Source organism: Rhinatrema bivittatum, chromosome 8 (assembly GCF_901001135.1).
Source record: "Rhinatrema bivittatum chromosome 8, aRhiBiv1.1, whole genome shotgun sequence".
Taxonomy (NCBI): Eukaryota; Metazoa; Chordata; class Amphibia; order Gymnophiona; family Rhinatrematidae; genus Rhinatrema; species Rhinatrema bivittatum.
In genome coordinates, this window is record NC_042622.1 from 129,384,805 (window position 1) to 129,405,591 (window position 20,787).

Here is a 20,787-nt window from a genome sequence, read left to right on the forward strand (position 1 = left end):
GTATTTATCGGTTTCAAAATAAAAATATTTTGCTTTTTAGGTATATTTTGAGAGTCGATTTACCCCGATTTTCCATGGGCACACTCCACCAGATAACCACGCCCTATAAATGAAGTATTTACCCACTACTGACACGACAGGGAAGAAGGGTCCCAAATTTACACACCTGAAATCTGGTGGCCTTACTCTAGCCTCACCTCACCTGTAAACAATGTTCAGACATAAAGTTATTGTTATGAAAAAGAAGTCTATGAATGGTTCTGTTAGAATCCACGGGGGTTTGGTGGTAGCTGTGAGAGCGGAGGGAGTGCAGCAGTCACTCGCCCAGGGCAGCAAAACAGGCACCACCGGCCCTGGTTCTAGGGATATGCCTTCATTTAAAATAAAATAGATTTTGTTTTGTTTACTTCTGCCCCCACCCCTCCTGCCGATTAAACGTTTCTAAAAATCACCCCCAGGCTTCCTTCCCACCGCCTTGGCCTCCCTCCCCAGGGTCCACTTGAGGCAGGAGCAATCTCCCGTCGCTGCTACCCTGCCAGTGCCGTACTCCAAAAGAGCGAGAAGATCAGTCCTTGCCCTGCCAGCCTTCCATCACCCAGGAAAGCCAGGACACGTTTGTCTTGAGGGAGAATTCAGGAACACGTTCTTGCACTGATTTTGTTTGCCAGCCTGGGGTGAAGCAAGATGGCCTTTGAGAACATTTAGAAAAATGAACGGGGGAGGATGATTTAACCAGCCGCAGTTCAGTCAGTGGTTCAGAACTGCACCTTTGGCCCCTGACCAAAAAACCCAATAAATGAGGTGGGGGGGAATGAAATTTGGGATCCTGAATGCAGCCAAGTTCCCCGGAATGTTAAGTTGTTGTTTGTGGTTTCTGTGAGGTTAAACTCAAGGTTGGAGTGTGTGTGACTAAGCTGTCAGGTGTTATCAGTGTTACTGAACCATTTCCTCAGCCACCATTTGCACTCTGTCTTCCTGGAATGATACTGCTATGACTTATTAGCAGATTAAACAAGGCGGCTCATCTGTAAGAGAGGACAAAAGGCTTGAAGAGCCAGAGAGAAATGGATAAGCCTTTGAGCACAACATCAAAGACAACTGTCTGAGACTAACCTGATGGCTCAGCGCAAGTGCTATGCCCTGCCATGCAAAAAAACCTGGTTTTGATTCCTGGGTCACGTATTCTGCTCCCTCAATCAGCTTTTGCAGGATGCTGCTGAGGCAATGTTCACAGCAGCTAGGGGGAGGGGACGCAGTCATCATGTGACAGCGACAGTGGCTAGACTCGAGGACCATGAAAGCCAGGTTCTGGAAGGAGCCATGGTTTCAGGTCACAGCTGAGGATGTTGCTGTGATGGCTGAGCTGGATATAAAATGGGGGGGGGAAAAAATCCCCCAGTAATTGTGTGTTAGAACCTGGTATGTTATTTGCAGTGTTGCCTTTTCATAGGTAGGGTTATTACTGTTTTGAGTGTTGGCAGTTAGTGTTGTTTTGGTATGGGAGGTTACTATATTAAAATTATAATTCAATTTACTTGTAGTTTTCTGAGGGCCAAGCCTGTACCCAACACTTGTTACAACAGGCCTAATACCATTTGGATTCCAAGTGTCTTTTTTACAGGGTTTTCTGGTTGGCCGCACTGTAGTGAAAGTAAATATGAAAGATGTGTAACTTCTGGGCAGGACGGATCCTTTTACTTTCACCCAGGGGCACATAAGAAAAAGGGACGGACCCTTTCTGCACAGCCCTCTTTCACCGTCTCTCGGTCTCTCCTTCACCCCACCAGAGTCCCAGGATTCCAAAGTGGGGATGAACAATGGTTCTTGTACCCTGCTCTTTGCAGGAGCAGCCCTTTCTGGCTCCACTGTACACAGCACTGATAATTAACGCTGTCTCTGCATCCAGTAAGCACACATGAGAAGAATGGGGGTTTCCAACTTCTTTACTGATAGTTGATTAGATGACTGGATAACATTTACTTCAATTTGTTTCTTGGTTCAAGTCAATAAATAATAAGACAGCAGAAAGATTTAATAAACTTGTGACTCCACTTCATTAGTAAAGTCTCTACTTATACTGGAAGCACTTCCTTAATACTTAATTTCCTTCTCAATTACTACTTTCTCCGAGTTGATCAGAATGAATTTAGTTCCATCCTCCTTCGAAATCCCGATGGCCTCCTTAGCTCTTCCCACTGAAGGTGGTTAGAGTGCAGTCCCAATAGTTTATCAGAACTTAGTCCCAGATTTTTTACTCTTCCTAAATCCTCTTGAATCAGTTAACTCCTTGTGCAGTGCCTGGTGGGCACCTTTCTTTCCCCTCATGTAATCAGCAACAAAGTTCTGATTACCTTTCCTCTGAATCCTTTAGTTTATTTCCTTTAGTGACCTTTGATGGGATCCCCTCCTCCTCCAGATGAATTCCTCCACACTTCTGTTTCTTTCAGAACGAAAGATCCCACTCTCCCAATGGTTTGGTTACTGAGACCCGGGTACCATCAGCTCCCAGCGGAACAAAAATAATGTTTGAACCCAAAAAAGGGGGAAAAATCATGCAAGAAGCAGGAAGGGTGGAATAAATCTTCCTTGCCTCCCAACAGAGGAGATAGTGCAAAGAGACAGTTACTTCACAGATGAAACTCTTCTGACGGTGACCTGATGCAGGTCTGTCCTCTGAAGGAGAGAGAGCTCACTGCAGGCCTTCCTTACCCCAGATCCAGCCCCAATCCACTGCAACAAGGGGGACCGGCTCTCCCAGAAGGATTCTCAAGAATTGGCTTACATGAGTCCAAAGCAAGCTTAAAGGCTGGATAGACAAGCCCACGGGAGGCTGACCCCGAAATGGGAAAACTGCCTTACTCCTTTCCCATAACTTGGGAGAAAAATAGCAAGCGGGAGGCAAAGGGCTCCTCCTGTCAGCTTGAAACTGCAACTGAAAATCCACTAAGATAAATGGTGCATTGGGATGATAAACAGCCAGGACACACCATCTGCTGTTCCCACATGGGGGAGCACAACTCAGATCTCTCTCAGTGTTTGGGTACTTGCCAGGCACTTGTAGCCTGGATTGGCCACTGTTGGAAACAGGATGCTGGGCTTGATGGACCCTTGGTCTGACCCAGTATGGCATGTTCTTATGTTCTTACTAATTTCTACACACAACCTCCCCAATCAATTGGTGCACTCCTTTTAGAGAAACCAAAGGTTACCTACATATGTGTTGTAAGTGATAATTTTACTTCAGAAAACTGTACTTTAAATGTCCTTTTTCATGTAAAATCTGTTGTTATAAATGCAGAATTTTTTATTGTGTGTATGGAGAGGGCTATGGGGGGAGAGAGATTGCAGCAGGGGCACAAGGCTATAAGGTTCGCCTAGAGAGCCTAATACTCTTGCACTGGTCCTGATAGGGTTAGCGATGATGACGAATCTGGTGGCAATGCGAGCACTGACCTCAGCCTCTGACATCTTTGAGGACAGTTTTCAAAGGGATTTTAGCCAATAACTTCTGGACTTACCTATCTAGATTTCCCTGGTAGGAAAAAACTGCCCCTAGAATGGTTACAATTCGGCACAAGCTTTTATGGCATGCTTCCTTTCAGCAGGATTAAAAAGAAGTGTTCCCAGGGTGGGGGAGGGATTAGGTCAGGGCGAGTGTACCTTTTTGCATTTTCGCCTGCAGAAATAGCTGGTGCAAAAATACGCAGAGCAAATTTTCAAAGAGACACTACTGACCCTGGGTAGTTTCCCTTTGAAAATTCACTATGAGGTCCACGCATACTAAAATGCATTCATACCTTGCCACTAGTCAGCTTAGTGAAGGTTGCCTGTTTTTTTTTTTTAAATAACTGTTTATTCACACTAAATATCCAGTAACAAAATGCACGTTCAAATATACAGCAAAAAATGGAACCAAACTCTGTATTCCATGTCAATGCAGCAACATTCAGTGATGCAACATATACATAAACCGCTTCGATGTACACTTGGAAGTGCCAAAAAGCGGAATATAAAATCTAAACAAACAAATAAATAAATATAACTCAGCATCTTGCTTGATGTATATGTTCATACAAAAAAGTCTGTGAGTTTTCAGTTTCTAACTCCACATTCAAACACATTCGTCCTGCTTCCTCTCACACTCCCCCCGCTCACATTCATCAGTTATGCTGCCTCCTGTGCTGCTTACATAACCATGCTTTTGTAGTTTTGAATTCCAACAGAAGATCTTTTAAAAACGATTTCCATTGTTTCAAAAATTGTTTAAATTCCTGCGATGTACCTCGCCATAATTCCATCTTTTCCATTTGAAAAACTTTCAGCATAATACATCTCCACATATCTGTAGTGGATACATCCTCTTTTTTTTTTTTTTTTTTTTAAACAATTTTTATTCTGCATCCGCACAATACAGTAACACATGAAGTATAACATTATACATAACATAGTATAACTGGCATCAAAAAGAGCCAAAAGAAACTTGCATGGCCATCATTTTTTTATATCAACCATGGCCTATTACTCATTCAATATTCACCCACTCAGAATCCATTTAAACAAGCGCATTCTCAACTGGAGGAATGGGTGTTGGGAGTGTGAGTATTGGACTGGATGTTCAGAACTCACTTATTTAAATGGTACATCCTCTTCTATCCATTTAAGTAAAATACACTTCCTAGCAATTATTGAGGAAAGTTGCCTCCCTTTATAGCTTTTCCCTGGCCACCTGAACACGTGAGGAACCAGATGGACACCAGCAAAACTCTGATGGAACTTCAGTAGTACTCAGGTCACAGCAGCCCTCAACGGGGGAGTCAAAAGAGACCATCCTTCAGCGCTGCCCTAAGACTGGAGGGGCTGCACCATAGTTGCAGCCATCTCCTCTCCCTGGGCTTAAGAGAATATTCTCCCTGGTGCACCCAGCCCAGGTAGTCCCACTGGATAGCAGACTCTGCGGCGTAGCACTAGAGCCCCGAGCTGATCTGTTGAATTCCTCCCTTGCCATGTGTGTGTGGACCCACCCATTGCTTCATCCTAAAAATGACATTTATAGTGGCTGCATCAGCTTTATAAGACTTTTCTCTGTTCAAATATTGTATATTTGGCATCCTTGAAGAAATAATTGCTAATGAAAAGGATGCTTATAGGCAGTTAAATCTTTATCGTGTGGTGGGTTGTGAATTTTTATTGACAGTCTGTAGCCATCCCAGAAGGGATTATAAGCAAAAGTAGTGTGTTTTAAGGCCTTTAAAGTTTTTTTGCTGCTTCTATAAAGTATCATTAAAAGATACACCATATAAATTGTCAGTGAAACAGGTTATGTGTAGGAAATTCATTTCCTAAACCCAGACTGCTAGAATCAAAATGAATGTTTTATTTATTTTACAAACTAACTCACTCTCACTCTCCTCGGCTGTCTCTTTCTCTCCTGCTCTCTCTCTCTCTCTCTCTGCCTTTTTTGCTTTCTATTCTTGACTGTTTTAGCTCTCAGTCAGACGAAACATAAATCACACTCTTACATGTTAGAGCATATTGCGCTTTGCCTTCACAAGGTGATGCAAAAAAGAGGGCAGTGGGATGGTAGTGGTAGGAGAGAGATGGGGGGAGGGAGGCAAGGTGACCGGGAATGCCTTAGTGCTCAATGCCCATTCCAGGCAGGAAACCTCTGTTACGTTAGTGATTGCAACCAATGTTGCTGACCCAGCTGAGATCCTCTCCTGGAAGGGCTAGAGGTGGACGAAGCTTATGTTCAAGCAGTACAGCAGTCTCGTTGACTTCCATCCTTCTTCTTCTGCTCCTCTCCCTCCCTCCCTCCCTCCTTTCCACTCCTGCTAGAGAGACTGACTTGCTAGCTCAGGAAGCAGCTGACACAGTTCTGCAGAGCTCATTAACATGCACATGGCCGCCATTGGCTCCGAGGGACAGTATAAGAAATGGGCTAGATCACGAGGACTTGGCATTGGTGGACTAATAAATGAAGAATCAGCCGTAAAGGCAGCCTGTAAAGCAGAAGACGTGCCCGGGGAGCCGTCTCGTAAACTGTAAGTTGAGGTAAGGACTTGCCGCAGAGCAGGCAGATGCCCGACTGACTCTTAGAACATGCCTTGGGCTCCTGCTCCACATGGCCAGGTTTACTTTGCTGGCACGGAGAAGGCTGTGCCTCGTAGCATGGCCCTTTGGTTCTGCCTTCTGATGTTCACCATGTAACCTCTGCTTCTTTATGCTGTCAAAGCCAGAAATCTTTGGGACGTCGGACATGTCCTCACCTGCCAAAGAAACCTACATTGGACTAGCGGAGGAACACTTGAAGGCTAAAAGTGAAAAGTGGCCCCTTTTTTTTGTTACAGAAAATGAGTGCCCCTGCTTTCTTTCCATCTTCCTTCCGTTCTCTCCTTTCCTCCTTCTCGCTGCACCTCTTGTTCCAGTTCCTTTTCTCTCTTTTTTTCCACTGATTGTTCCCATCCTCCTGCTTTCTTTCCCTCTTTTGCTCAACTCCCTTGCTAGGCTTTTATTTGGTTTCAGTCCATGTTTTCCGTCTCCTTCCGTGTACCATTCCTCTGGTTCTCTCGTCAGAAGCTTTGTAGCATTCCCTCACTGCTAATTTGTCAGATAGGTACGCTGCTTAATTTGAAGCTCCAGTACCTAATCCATATCTGAGCAGGACATGAAGCATTTTCTGGGGCCTTGGTCAAAGGGTTTCTTTGCACTGACAACCCTCAGTCCGCCTATTTCTTCGCCCTGTTCAGAGCTGTTGCAAATGCACAATTAAAATTCTCCAGAATACCCTCCTGCCACAACCCTCCCCAAAGACACTTGCTCACACTGCTCTTTCACTTGACCTATCTAAGCCTGTACCAATGTTGGGGGGGGGGGGGTGTCTCAGCTTATGGCAGGTATATTATTAAAGCTGTTCTATGCCTCTTCTTCTCTCTTCTTCCCCTGTGTTGCTTGCCTTTGGTCTCTTCCTATCTGTCTCCCTCTGTTGTTCACTTTGCCTGTTTCTTATGCGTCTGTTCAGTTGAATCCTAGGAACTTCACTGGCCTGGCAAATTACAGGAGACGGCTGTTACACCTGTCAGCTCCTCTCCTGCAGAGTGTAGCCCCTGCTAATGAAATTTTTCAAACAAGCCAGGGAAAAATTGTAAAGATCAGACACAGTGCATTTCAGAGCAGCATGCTGTGCCAGGGATTAAATTGGGTTTTCTTTTTAAGAAACACAAAAAAAGGTGGGTTTTAACCCTCTAGATTAGTGGTGGCCAGGTCTAGTTCTTGAGGACCACAGACCAATCTGATTTTCAGGATAGACTCCGTGAATATTCATCAGATATATGTAATACCCTTCCCCCTCCCCTTTGGAAGGGTCCATCTTTGGGTGCCGCAGGGTTAGGAAAAACAAATAAATGAAATAGACTCAGATCAGGATTCATCCAGTGGGGGGATAGCTTCTGCGATAAGGTCCAAGGGGACTTCATAGTCCGCATCCAGAGTTTTTGTCTCAAAACAAGGCACGGAGCTTATTTAGAGTCCTCCAAATCAGGACCCAGTAAAAGGCAGAAAAAACGAGCACAGCATTCCCCAAATTCAGGAAAAATAAAACCTAGCTTTTCTGACATTCCCAGCAGTTCAAAAAATAGTTACTCAGTGTCTCATGAGTATGGTCCCAGTAAAGATTTTTAACTTTCAGGTCCTCAGTATGGCCCTTTCCCTTGCTTTAGGACCCACTGACGAATCAAAAATGTCTCCTTGCCTCACACATTACTGGCAACAGACTTCCTCAGACAGACTAGGGCTGCTCTGCCTTCCAGCTGGCCTGTGCCCTCTCCAGAGAGTTTACTGCTCATTCTTTATACAGGGGTGTTCAAATATGGGGGCAGACCCCCCTGGGAGGGCATGAATGGCTCTAAAGGGGGGCGTGCCAGCTGGTTGATCGAAGAAATAAAAGCATGGCTGTTCTATCCAGGCTCAGTGCCAAAGGAGCACTGCACGTTCAGGAGGGCAGGAGCGCAGCGATGTCGTCATAAGCATGCCAGGGCTTCGCCGTGCACCTCTTTCATTAAGCCCAGGAGAACGGCGACTTTCACTGCAGTGGGCCTGGACATGGGGAGGATCTGCTGTGATAATCCCACAGCCCAGGAAGAGCTGCCACCTTCAGGCCCAGAACCTGGAAGGAGTTTCTGCATTGCCAGCTCTATAGCGAGAGAGAGAGAGAGATTGCAGCTGCTGCCCAGCCAGGGGAAAAGAAGAGGTGAGGTAGGGGAAGGGGATGAGCAGAGATGCCAGAGGGAGGAAGGAAGTGGACAGGGGAAAAGGGAAGGAGGGATAAAAAAAAGGCAAAATGTAAAAAATAAATAAATAAATACAAAATTAAAAAAATGTGAGCAACTAAGAAAAACATACAAAAATAAACAGAAAAAGAGGAACAATTAGTAAAAATACACAAAAAATTGTTAGGCAGAGTGTGAGGGAGTTTTTCCCAGATCCCAGCCTAAACAATTTGGCTGGCACCTGAGTTTTTTGGAGAATGTTCCACCCCTTATTTCTCTGTGGAGTATGGCGTCTCTGGGTATCGAGTGAGTGTGTCTGTGTCTGGTGTGCTATGGTTTGTGCATGTATGTGTCTCTCTCTTTGGGTGTATATGTCTGTGTTTCTCTATGTCTGAGTGCGGTGTGTTTGGGTGTGATGTGTCTATGACTCTGTGTATGTGAGAGGCGTCTCTGTCTTTCTGTCTGGTTGTGGATTGCCTGTGTCTCTCTGTCTGGATGTGCGGTGTCTGCCTCTGTGTGTGTGTGTTTGTATGCTTGCTCTGTTCAGCAACTTGAAGAGAAACAAAATGGGGGCTTTGTCTTGCAGGATAGCAGTGAAGCTACCCGATGGCTTGACAGCTGGTTTAAGAGCTGATTTGTTGGCAAGAGAATTTGACACCAGGCCAGGAATCCAGGATACCCCTCATGTATGTGTGTGTATGCATGTGTGTGAGCCTTGCCTGCCTGTCCCTGTGTGTGGGAGCATGAGAGACAGGGCTTGGCAGACTAAGCATATTAACGAACATTACCCAGCATTGTTTGGGTTGTCTGATCAATAATAGCCTAAGTGTGTGTGCCTGTGCCTGTTTTGTGCTTCTGTGTGCCTGTGCCTATGGGTGAGAGTGCTTCTGCCTGTGTATGTTGGGGAAGGGGGGGGGGGGGGCGCGTGGCTGTGTGTGTTTGTGCATGCATGTATGTCTCTGCCTGTGTATGTATCTGTGGATGCCTACACCTGCTTGTGTGTGTGCTAGTATATGCCTGTGTGTGTGTGCGTGTGGGTGTGACAGTGCTTTACAGCCAGGGCATATTGTCTTTGCACAATGCACCTTCCACTGGTCCGGGCACTACCTGGTGGCCACAGACAACTACAGTAGTGTGATCAACACAAGCCTTTTATCTGTCTTCTCTCTCTCTCTCTCTCTACAAAAGGCTTGTGTTGGTTGGTCAACCAGTCACACTGTCATGTCTGTCAGTGGCCACCAGGTGGCACCCGGAACAGTGGAAGGTGCGCTGTGCAAAGACAATATGCTCTGTTTATAAAGCCCTATCTCACAAACACACACAAACACACACACATACAGGCTCAGATACCAGGCAAACGCATAAGCAAACACGCAGATAGATAGCCTCCCCCAAACACACACACAGGCACAGGCCTTCCCCCCACACACATACAAATAGGCAGAAGTGCACACAAGCATGCACAGGTTCACAGGCTCGCACACGCATACACGAGTAATTATTACTTTTGTAAAATTTTGTTCTTTTGGATTGGTGCTTATCAGCTTTCCGTTTTTTTATTAAGTATTAAATACTGAGCCTAATTCTTCTATATACTGTATAAGCATAGAGAAGTGGAAAGGAGAACAGCTAGCTCTCCAATCTTACCTGTTTGTCAAGTAATAGACCTTATTTCTAAATACTTTCTGTTCATATTGCAAGACCGACCCCCCCCCCCCCCCCCCCCCCATGTTAAATGTTCTGCAAGTGAATAATAATAAAGCTGAATAAGCTTTGGAAGTTTTTTTGGATAGTGTAGGTCAGAGAATTGAACCTTTCCCTATGGTAGTTTGTTTGCTGCTGCCTCTCAGAGTCTATCCCCCCAAGAGCCCGCATACAGTCCAGAAACCACCTACAAACATCCACATTTATTTATTTTACAAACTTGCATCCCACAGAATCAAAGTAGTTCACAAAAATACATACAAACATAATCAAAACCCATGCTAAAAACAAAAACCGGACCATCAAAGTTAAATTAAAAGTTTCATTATGTCAACTCGCCAGGTGTGTTTTCAACCCACCCAATCAACTTAAAATAAATAGCGCTCACCATTACCCCGGACCAGAGATGTGCTCTCTCTCTCATGCTATATGACTTGTGTCTGCTTTACATGTACTGCCTCCCATGGGCAGATGTTGTTGATTGTAGTAGCACTGTCTGACTGCTCACCACCACACTGAAATGGCTGCTGCTGAGTTTGGTGCGAGGTGGATGGGGGAGGGGGACACATTGTCTTCTTGTGAAAAGGAGGGTTTCTGACTGTTTCAGGGGAGGTCCTGGTGGTGCTCTAGTCTCGCCATTTTGATCTGATGGCTGCCCTATCCCTTCTGGAAGTGCATTTCTTTCTTTCACTGGCTTAGCTCTGCCAATTGCCCTCCACAGGTGAATCTGGTGTTGGACAAAGGGCGGTCTCTGGGACTTATGATCCGAGGAGGAGCTGAATATGCCCTTGGTATTTACATCACAGGCGTGGACAGGGGATCTGAAGCAGAGAGTGCTGGCCTGAAGGTAAAACCTATTACAAAAATTATATATATAAATATATATAGACCATAAGTGTTGAGATACAGAGGAGAGTTTTGTGTATGGATCTGGTTCTTCAAGTTGCAGGCCTCAAGGGGAAATGCAGAGCTGAGAGTGAATGAGTGTTTTATTTACATAGTGGGTATTAAATCATGATTTGAAAAAGATCTGCATGCGCTACAAAAAAGTGCAGGTGCCAAGTGCAGCCACCTCCAAGGTGCATCACAGCCTTCATTTGATATCATAGTGCCACACAACTACTTCAGGGTCATGATAAACTGATCTGTTATTTTTTGCCTCCAACTTCCAGGGTTTAGGAAAGGGACTTATGACACTGGCTACATGACATTATACAATCAGGAACTGTGCATATTCCAAACTCCTTAAGCCCAAGATACTGCACCCCCCCATACCAACCTCCCTCCCTTTCCTCCAAGCTCTGCCAATGCACCTCAGTCCTGCTCTGAAGCACCCCCTGCTGCTCTGGTGGTGTGAGGAATGGAAACTCAGTGCACAGAGGTCATGGGCGTGGCTGCAGCTGAGCGCATAGAGCTGGAAGTAAGTTTGCTGGAAAATGGTGAAAATACTTTGAAAGACGTTTGTGCCTGAAACTAGAAAAAACATGAAAGGAGAAAGCCAAAGACCAGACATTATGCCTGCAACTGGAGTAAACACTTTGAAAGAGAGAAAAGCAGTAAGCCAAAGACAGGAAGCTGTGCAGGTAACCAAAATGCAAGTAAACCTTTATTCTCCGACCTGTTTAATCAACAGAATCAGCCTAGAAAACAGCAAAATAGAGCAAGATGTGTGGTGAGATTCCACTATATGGGACTCACTGCTGGCCTTCCAGACGAGAATATGTTGAATACTGTGTACAGTTCTGGTTGCCGCATCTCAAAAAAGATATAATTGCGATGGAGAAGGTACAGAGAAGGGCTACCAAAATGATAAGGGGAATGGAACAGCTCCCCTATGAGGAAAGACTAAAGAGGTTAGGACTTTTCAGCTTGGAGAAGAGACGGCTGAGGGCGGATATGATAGAGGTGTTTAAAATCACGAGAGGTCTAGAACGGGTAAATGAGAATCGGTTACTTACTCTTTCAGATAATAGAAAGACTAGGGGGCACTCCTTGAAGTTAGCATGGGGCACATTTAAAACTAATCAGAGAAAGTTCTTTTTTACTCAACGCACAATTAAACTCTGGAATTTGTTGCCAGAGGATGTGGTTAGTGCAGTTAGTGTAGCTGTGTTTAAAAAAGGATTGGATAAGTTCTTGGAGGAGAAGTCCATTACCTGCTATTAAGTTCACTTAGAGAATAGCCACTGCCATTAGCAATGGTTACATGGAATAGACTTAGTTTTTGGGTACTTGCCAGGTTCTTATGGCCTGGATTGGCCACTGTTGGAAACAGGATGCTGGGCTTGATGGACCCTTGGTCTGACCCAGTATGGCATTTTCTTATGTTCTTATTAAAGAAAAGCTTTTTATTTATTTATTTTTTATTTTTATTAAAGGAAAGTTTCCCCCCCAGCATGTGAAGGCTTTAATTGATACCTCAGGAAGCTGTCAGAGCTGGGAATCAGTTACTGGCCTTTTGGAACCGGTATGAACAGGTGAAGGACACCCCAGAGTGGAGGGTTTTCACTGCAAAGATCCTTTCACAGAACACGGTGAGAACAGCGAATGTGCATTTTAAAACTGAGGATATTGAGGCCTGTGGGATGCGCATCTGGCTGCAGAGGTTCTGCACGGTGCTTGAAGAGCCATGGCCTGGTCTGGACTGCAGACTGGAAAGCAGTGGTACGTTTCTACAGCACCTGCCTAACAGCTTCATGCTTGGAAGGGAGAAAGGCTCCTGTTTTCTACCCTGGGCAGATAAAAAAACATGTTTTAAATGTGGCTCTACAGAGCATTTCAGCTCAACCTGCAAATTTGTAAAGTGTGGGAGATGCAAAAAGTCTGGCCAAACTAGTGAACAAGTGAAATGCAATCTGTGTGGGGTGGACGGCCAAGTGTATGTGCATTGTTCTGAGGCGTATCACAGCTGCCGCCTCGCTCTGAATGACCCCCAGGAGGGAGTCCCTGATGAGAAGCAAGAAACTCAGCTGGAGCCCCAGCCAGAGCAGGAACCCAGTGCAAGGCAGCTGCTCTGCCAAATGCTGCAGGAGGAAGCAGAGTGTCAGCCTGTGCAAAAAGCTGCTGTGAGCCAGCCTATACAGCAAAGGCTGCAGTGCCTGATACATGTGAGCAGGAGATGAGACTCTTGGGACTAGATGGAGACGACTCAGAGGAGGAAATGGCAGCAGAAACCTCCCAATGCACTGATGCTGGTGGGAAAAGAGACTCCCAGGATATAACAAGAGTTTGAACCCCCCCAAGGCAGTAGAGCCTGGTATCTCCTGGGGTGATACTCCAACTCCTTATGACAGCCTGACAGGACTGGAGCCCCTTCCTTTTTATGTTCCAAAAAAAAGGGAAGAGGAAGGCCAGCAAAGCCTTGAAGGCGAAATCTCAGGCATCAGGAAAGAAGAAGGAAAGAGAGAGCAATATAAAGCCTCTCTTACATCTGAAAGTCCCATCTCCACCTCTAATCGCTTCCAGTCACTACAGATTGAGGAAACTCCCCCCCCCCCTCCCCCTCTGAGCAGGGGACAGCACAATCTCCTGAGGCCAACACCAAGGAGCCCACGCGGAGATCACAGCCCCTGACAGTAGTCACCGCTGAACCTGAGAGCGAGGATATGGACAATTCCCTCTGTGGAATCTTTACCAGAGGATGAAGTTGTAGGTAAAAAGAGTAAATATGAAGAAAAAATAAAATACCTCTGTGAAATATGTCAACTTCACAACCTTACCAGTGCCGCATGGAATGTGACAGTATAAAGACAAGTAAGTCACGAGATGCGGTGTATGGCTGCCTGAGGAAAGAGAGATGGGACATAGGCTTCCTGCAAGAGACCAGACTGTGCAGCCTGAAAGAGATCTCCATTGCTAAGTGAGAGTGGAGAGACGGCCTCTCATTGTGGTCAGTCGGGCAGGATGTGTACTGCGAGGTGGGGCGCTTCACTTCACCTCCACAAACCTGACTGTGGTGAAGGTGCTAGAGCTGTGTCCAGGGAGAGGCCTCCTGATGGATGTGGAAATGGAGGGAGGGAGCTTGCACTTGGTTAATATCTAACGGCACCCAAACCAAAGGATCTCCTCATATGGGCTCCCTCTCTCTGGCACCCACACTCAAGCAGCACCCCTCCACTCTCTCTCACACCCTCCTGCTTATCTCCCTGCTCTCTTGCCTCCCCTGCTCTCTTTCACACACCCCTGCTCACCTCCCTGCTCTCTCTCTCCCCCCCTCCCCCCTGCTCTCACTCTCTTTCTCACACCCATTCCCCCTCCTTCTTCCGCCTGCTCTCTTTCTCTCCCACCCTCTCCCCTCCTCCCCCCTCTCACACACACACCTCTCTACACACATTCACTTTCACTGGGCCTTCATCTTCGCGGCAAGCAGAGCACGTACCACGGCATGCCAGGGCCATCATCTTTGCCTCAAACGGCGCGCCCCATTCATGGCATGCCGGGATCTCCTCTGCCAGTTTCTGTGCAGAGTTAGGCAATTCTGCGCAGGGGGGAATTCTATGCAAATTCTGCGCTCCGCAATAATGCAGAATTCCCCCAGGACTAAATTAGGTATCCTCTCAAGTACTGGGTATCTGGATAGGATGTATGGCATTGGGCTACAGCCCAGTAAATCTCAATGGGCTTGCACTCTGTGGCTTATCACCATGGTTATAAAGTACAAAATATGGCTGGCTCAGTGTGCCTTAGTATTAAGGAAAACTGATACCCCGATTAAGTGGTGGCTTCAGTCATGAGCACAGTCTGGGAAATCAGGGACAGAAAAAGAGCAATACACCCCCCAAATCTGGAGAGCATTATCTTGCTGTTAAAGGAGCACATGTCATGTAATAATAATATCAGTACTTGTAAATATTGCATATTTGTAAATATTTTGATGTTTATAACTAAATGAGAATTACCCTGCAGTTTCAGTACTGACATTGCCCCCTTCCCTTCCACACAAATACAGCTCTACCAGTGCATTTTGCTTGTGGCCTGCAGCACCTACAGCTCTTCCAATGTATTTTAGTCCTGACCAGCACTCCCTGCTATTCCAGTACTGAGATCCCCTCCCCACACACACAATCACCCAGCTCTGTCAATATACCTCACTCTTGACCTGCAGCAGCCCCCCCCCTGGGCTATTCCAGTAGGGAGACCACACCTCTCATATACAGCTCTTCCAATGTATTTTAGTCCTGACCTGCACTTATTGCTGTTCCAGTACTGAGATCCCACCCCCATAGCTCTGCCAGTGCACCTTGACCCAGCCCTGCAACTCCTGAGGCTATTGTAATATGCAGATCTTCTGAGCACATGTTGATAATTAAGCTCGACTGAATGGAGACTTTGTGATGTGAATAAAATGACTAAAGACTAGGCTGAGATTGCCAAGCTTATGTTAGTGAAGACACAGCTGGAGTTTGAATCAAGAATGGCAGAGAAGTATATGCAGGGGTTTGTACCCAGGCTGGTAGCGGCGCATGGCGAGTGAATGAGTGGGCTGTAATTTTGCCTCTTGTTTTCTTGTTGATGACCCTGTCTGTCATGTGAATTTGTAAAACCCTGATTGAAGAGAGGCTCATATGACCCCTCCCACTGAGTTATTAGAAGAGGGCACAATCATTTCTTGATGAAGGAATTAGAGAGAGGAAAGTGCAGGCTGCATAAACAGTTCATGTTCCTCCAGAAATTTGCTTGTTAGGCAACTTGCAATTACCATAAGTCAGACAGAATCTCCCAAACAGAGAGATGTCCACCGTGACGTAGGCTGAGACAGGAACCTGATGCACCAACAAGGCAGATAAAAACCCATCAGAGTTCATTCCATATACAGGTTCCATCATGACATAGGCTGAGACCCACTAGAACTCATTGCACACTAGAGTGGAATGTAATTGACACCCTTCTTGGCAGTCTCAGTGTAGAGGCTTTGGCTTGTGTGCGAGTTGGGTGTCCTCTTACTCTCAGAGCCGGCTCTCTTGGGACAGGGCTGAGGACCATGTGACGGGGAAGCTTGCTCTGTCAACACTAGTACTCGTCCTCTTCAGATAATACGAGAAGGAACTCTTTTTCAGTTTCTTTCAGAGAGTCCAATACTTTTCACAACCACTAAATGCACCAAGAAAAAATGCTCAGCTTGGATATCCTGGAGAGGCAGGAATCCTCTGTGGTGCATGGATGCGTACATTTAACCCATCTGCCCTTCCGAGAGCCCCTTCTCAAATTCATATCATGAAAACAGAAAGAGATGTATGTGGTAAAATGTTCCTCCAATTTTGTTTACTTCTTTTTAGAAGTGAAAACTGCAGGCCCAACCATTCCTGTTCCTTCAAACCAAACACTAAAGATTGTGCTACAGACAAATTGTTTCATTACTATTTGTGATTATTTTTAAGCGAGAGCTCCTTGATAGATAATTCCTCGCACATCCCTGAGAAGGAAGCTATGCAGAATGTGAAGAGCTCTGTCCTGCTTCTTCCTTTGCTTTCATGTGTTATGAAGGTCAAATGTTTGTTTTGGGGTTTTTTTTTTTGCTTTGGCCTGAAGCGGTGTTTCGTCCTCCTCCTATGGGCTTCCAGCTCAATCAGTGCCAGGCTCCCCCGGGTTAAGGTGCCATGAGCCTTCACGCGCCTGCAGTTTTATTTCCCCTATTGTATAACCCTCTCCCCACTCACTTGGGCCAGTCATTGGAGTAACACAGCCAGGAGCCACGCACCAGAACTTCCTCCGGAACCCTCACTAGCTTGGTCTCTCGGTTTGTCGGCTGGGTTTTGCCATTGCATGATGACTGAGCCTCCATGCCCAGCCCCACCCCCGAGGAGCTGCGAACACTTCCTCTGCAGCATCCCTGGCTGGCCCCTCAGCGTGGCAGTGCACTGTACTGTCACTGAGCCACTCCGGCCAGCCCTACCCATATCCTCAGTTTGTCGGGCCTGGAGTTTCTGGGTTTCCCGGAAGTGGAAATAGCATTAGAAGTAAATTACCAAAGACTAGAACCCCTGCCTCTCTTACTTTCTGCCTCTTTGTTTTTGTTTGTCTGACTTTCTCTGAGCCATTACTGCTTTTGTGGTCTCTGTCTCATGCTCTCATGGCCTCTCTTTTTCCTAAATATAATACTGTAGCTGTCAGCAGATAAGGTCCATTTGGCCCATCCTATCTGCCTTGTTGTCCTTGCCTGCTCTATCTAAGGCTATCTCCCACCTGTCAGTTGTACAAGCCTAACCGCTTACAGGATACTGCTCCTTCTCCTCCGATTCTTACTTGGGAAGTGTTGGAAAGTTGCCACCTTCCCTTGGTTATATCTGATGCAGCCGTACTGTCTTTTATCCTCTCTCCTTTTTGACCCTCAACCAATTCAGGTAGGTAATCGTACAACTTTCCAAACCTAGTCCATCAGCTAGGCCTCCATTTTCTTTAGTCTGTCCTCTCCCCCAGCCCTGTTAGCATTGCCATCTGTGTCTGTCCCAAGTATGCTTAAATTCTGTCACGGTTTTGGGTACAATGACCTCTACTGGTAGGCTATTTCAGCATCTACTATCCTGTCAGTAAAGAAGTATTTCTATTTCCTTATATTTCCTTTGAACCAACTTCTTATCATGATCCCTTGGCCTTCAATTTCCTTTTATATTGATGCCCTCTTTGTTGTCATTTATTAAAAGCTACTAAATAGTTCAGTTCTTCATCATGTCCTCCCTTTTCTCTTCCTGCAGCTAAAGTTTGAATTACTTCAGCCTTCCTGTTTAGGGTTTGTTTTGCAGACCCTGCACCATTTTGATGTCCTGGCTCTGACCCGCTTCCATCCTTTCAGAGGGCAATTTTACACGCACCACACAGAGTGGTAAGGTCTGCTCATACCTGTTACACGTAGACTTTGCCATTAATTTTCAAAGCGATTTTATGCGCATAAAATCACTTTGAAAATGCATGGGCAAAAGTAGCCCTAGTACGTTGTCAAGCTGCACACAGGAAGTTAGACTTGGTGCCAGCAGTGCATAACTTCTGCATGTAAACTTAGGTCCAGACTTGAAAATCCAAAAGTCTGCGTGTGAAGCTCTATCTTCCCTCCCTCCCCTTCCAGGACATCTCCCACGAGGGCATGTCAAATGCGGGTGCCACTGGGTCACGTGTGTACCTGCTCAGGCTCTTTTCAGAGAGCTACTTACACACACAGAACTGGGTTTTATGCACACAAATGGCTTTGCAAATTACCCCCAAAACATCCTTACAAAGGGACAAAGCCTCCAGAACCGAACACAGTACTTGAGGTGCGGGTCTCACTGGTGCCCTATATAAGGACCATATTAAATCCTATTTCCTTGCTGATGCAGTTCTGTGTAAGCATCCAAGCATACACTTAGCTTTCCTTTATTTATTTATGTGTTTTTAACAACTTTATTTTAAAGATTTCTGTCTTCTACTGGTCCCCTTTCTTACTAACCCCACTTTATCCTTTTAACTTTGCAGTTCCTTCCTCTGGTTTTACCTCCCTCCCTTAAAATCTAAAGAAAATGTTATCTCCTTTTGACAACTAGGCAGTGTTCTCCTCGGTTGCGGCCTTTTCTCATCTCTGCGCCCTCCCTATATTCTTCTTGATAATTCAGCCCAGCTTCATCCGATTCTGTGTTTTGTCTTCTGAGTGCAAGCCTTTTTGCTCTTAACACTTCTGCTACTGCCGCAGAGGATCTCACATACTGGTCTCTCCTTTCTTTCCACAGAGACTTCTTGCCTTTTCTCTGCTCTCTTGTATTGCTGCCCACAGTTCCTGTGTGTGCTTCAGATCCTGGATTCCTGATGGCGCTTCCTGATGCTGTTGCGCCTCCTGATTTCTCTGCTTTTCATTGGCTCTCTCTCTCTCTCTGTGCTCTCCTCTCGTTTCACCTGCACTAAAACACGTAGACAGCATAAAATGGCGTTAGCACGTGCTAAAAATATTTTACTGTGTGCTAAGAAAATGAAATTAAACAAAAAAACCTGAAAACAAAACCAACAAAATAGTTTTTACCTGCACACCCCTACTCTTACAGTCTGTCTCTTCCATCCTTAGCCTCTTTCAGCTGGTGTCTTTTTTTCCTCCGTCGCACTCCCCTCCCCAGTGATGACCTGTGGGTTAGTTTAATCAGTATTGCATCTGCTTCACCATTTGTCTGACTTGGGCAGGTTTCATCAGAATAAAGATCTCCTCAGGTGCCATATAAAGTCATAGGCACTACTCAGTGTTTGCCAACAGTGGAGCAAGTGCTTTCTGAGCAGGCATTAAAACAGATGGCTTAGCAAGAGGTAGTAAATTGTAAAGGCGCTGTAATGGAGTGAGAGGGCTCGGGGGTATTGTTGCACCTGCTGGGGAAAGTGCTCACAGACAAGTCGCAGAATCTGCCATTTCTGGCTTTGTACAGTCTCCTTGAATGAATCCTTCCTTCTGCTTCCTAAAACCCAGTGCTGGGATGTCAAGAGCCGAGGACTAGTATCACCCAAGCCTCCATCGCGCCGCTGAAGTTCCTCAAATTGATTTTTTTTTTTTTTTTCTGAAAACCATTCGGTATTCAAAGGTTAATCTCCCTAAAGTTTATCTTCTTTGCTACCTGAAACTTAGTGGGCCACCCATATCTGGGTAATAATTGCCCTGATGATGTCTCAGGGCTGGGACAGTCAGTGATGGGGTAATAATGGCCTTAATGCCGACTCAGTGCTGGGCTTTCAGTGATACAGCCTCAGCACTGCCCAGTGTTTGGGTAATAACCTCAGTAATGCTATCACAAAGCTGGTACAGTCAGTGATGGAATAATAATTGCCCTGATGCTCTCTCAGTACTGGGACTGATTATGTACTAAAGGAAGTGAGCAGGCTGGATGGGCTTTAGGGTCCTAATCTGCCATCAGATTCTGTTTCAGTAATTTCTCAGTTCCTATCTCATTCAGTCAATGAGTTGGTAATAATCTCTCACACATTACTTAATTGTTGGATTCTCAGTGGCCGAGTTAATGTTCTAGACAGTTTATCAGTTTTGATTGATTTAAGATGCTTCTCCTTGGCACCCTTTACTTTTCTGTTTTGTGATTTATTTTTTTTTAGCATTAATTCTTAACACTGTTTTTGATATTCTCTATTTTGGCCACTAGCTGTACAGTGTGCTTGGCATGATAATACCTTGGCATCCATTCTTTATGAATACTGACTCCCAGAAGGAAATATTGGAAATCATGAGTAGAATAGAAGAGTCTGCCTTTTGCACACACATTGCGCTTTCTGCTTTTTCTCTTCCAATTTCTTTGGGTTTGTCTGGGACTCCGTTTATTTAAATCTGAGAATCAGCCTTCCTTCCAGCATTCAGCCAGATATTTCTATGTAAAGCTCAAATAACACCTCTGAAATGAGCTGACCCCATAGTTCAGGGTCACTGATGTGTACTGCCATGTGAAAAGTCCCCATTTCAGTTCCCAGGTCAGCTGGCTGTGGTCATTGCTTAAGGGTGACATCTAGTAGTCAGATTTAGAGCCCAAGATTGCAGGATTGTGCGTGGCCCCCAGCCCTGCCATGAGCAGACTAAGAACATTGGGGGAGGGGGGGTACTGGGGTTGGAAGGGGGAATTAAAATAGGAGAAAAATTCCCCAGGTAGGCTCCAAAAGAAAGCTCATGGAGCCAGGATCTCAGCACTCATTCTGACTGAGCTAGAGGCCCAAAGAAGTAATTACTGGGTCAAAAAAAACCCACACCTCCGATATGAGTTCCTTGCTCAACAGAGCAAGGCTTGGAAGAGGAGAAAGAAACAGGTAAATCTGCAGATCATGTCCCCCCACATTGGTTATAGTTTAAAACATCTTTCACTTTCTATCCCATTCT

At 45.6% G+C, this 20,787-nt stretch overlaps 1 protein-coding gene across 2 annotated transcripts in view; it reads left to right on the forward strand.

Annotated features, from left to right (window-relative positions):
- The window catches only part of WHRN (whirlin), a 235,156-nt gene that overhangs the window by 107,483 nt on the left and 106,886 nt on the right, over positions 1–20,787 (forward strand). For both annotated transcript variants that reach the window (XM_029613720.1, XM_029613721.1), the window contains exon 3: positions 10,690–10,815. In XM_029613720.1, the coding sequence (XP_029469580.1) occupies positions 10,690–10,815 (126 nt within the window). The remainder of the gene's footprint in view (positions 1–10,689; positions 10,816–20,787) is intronic.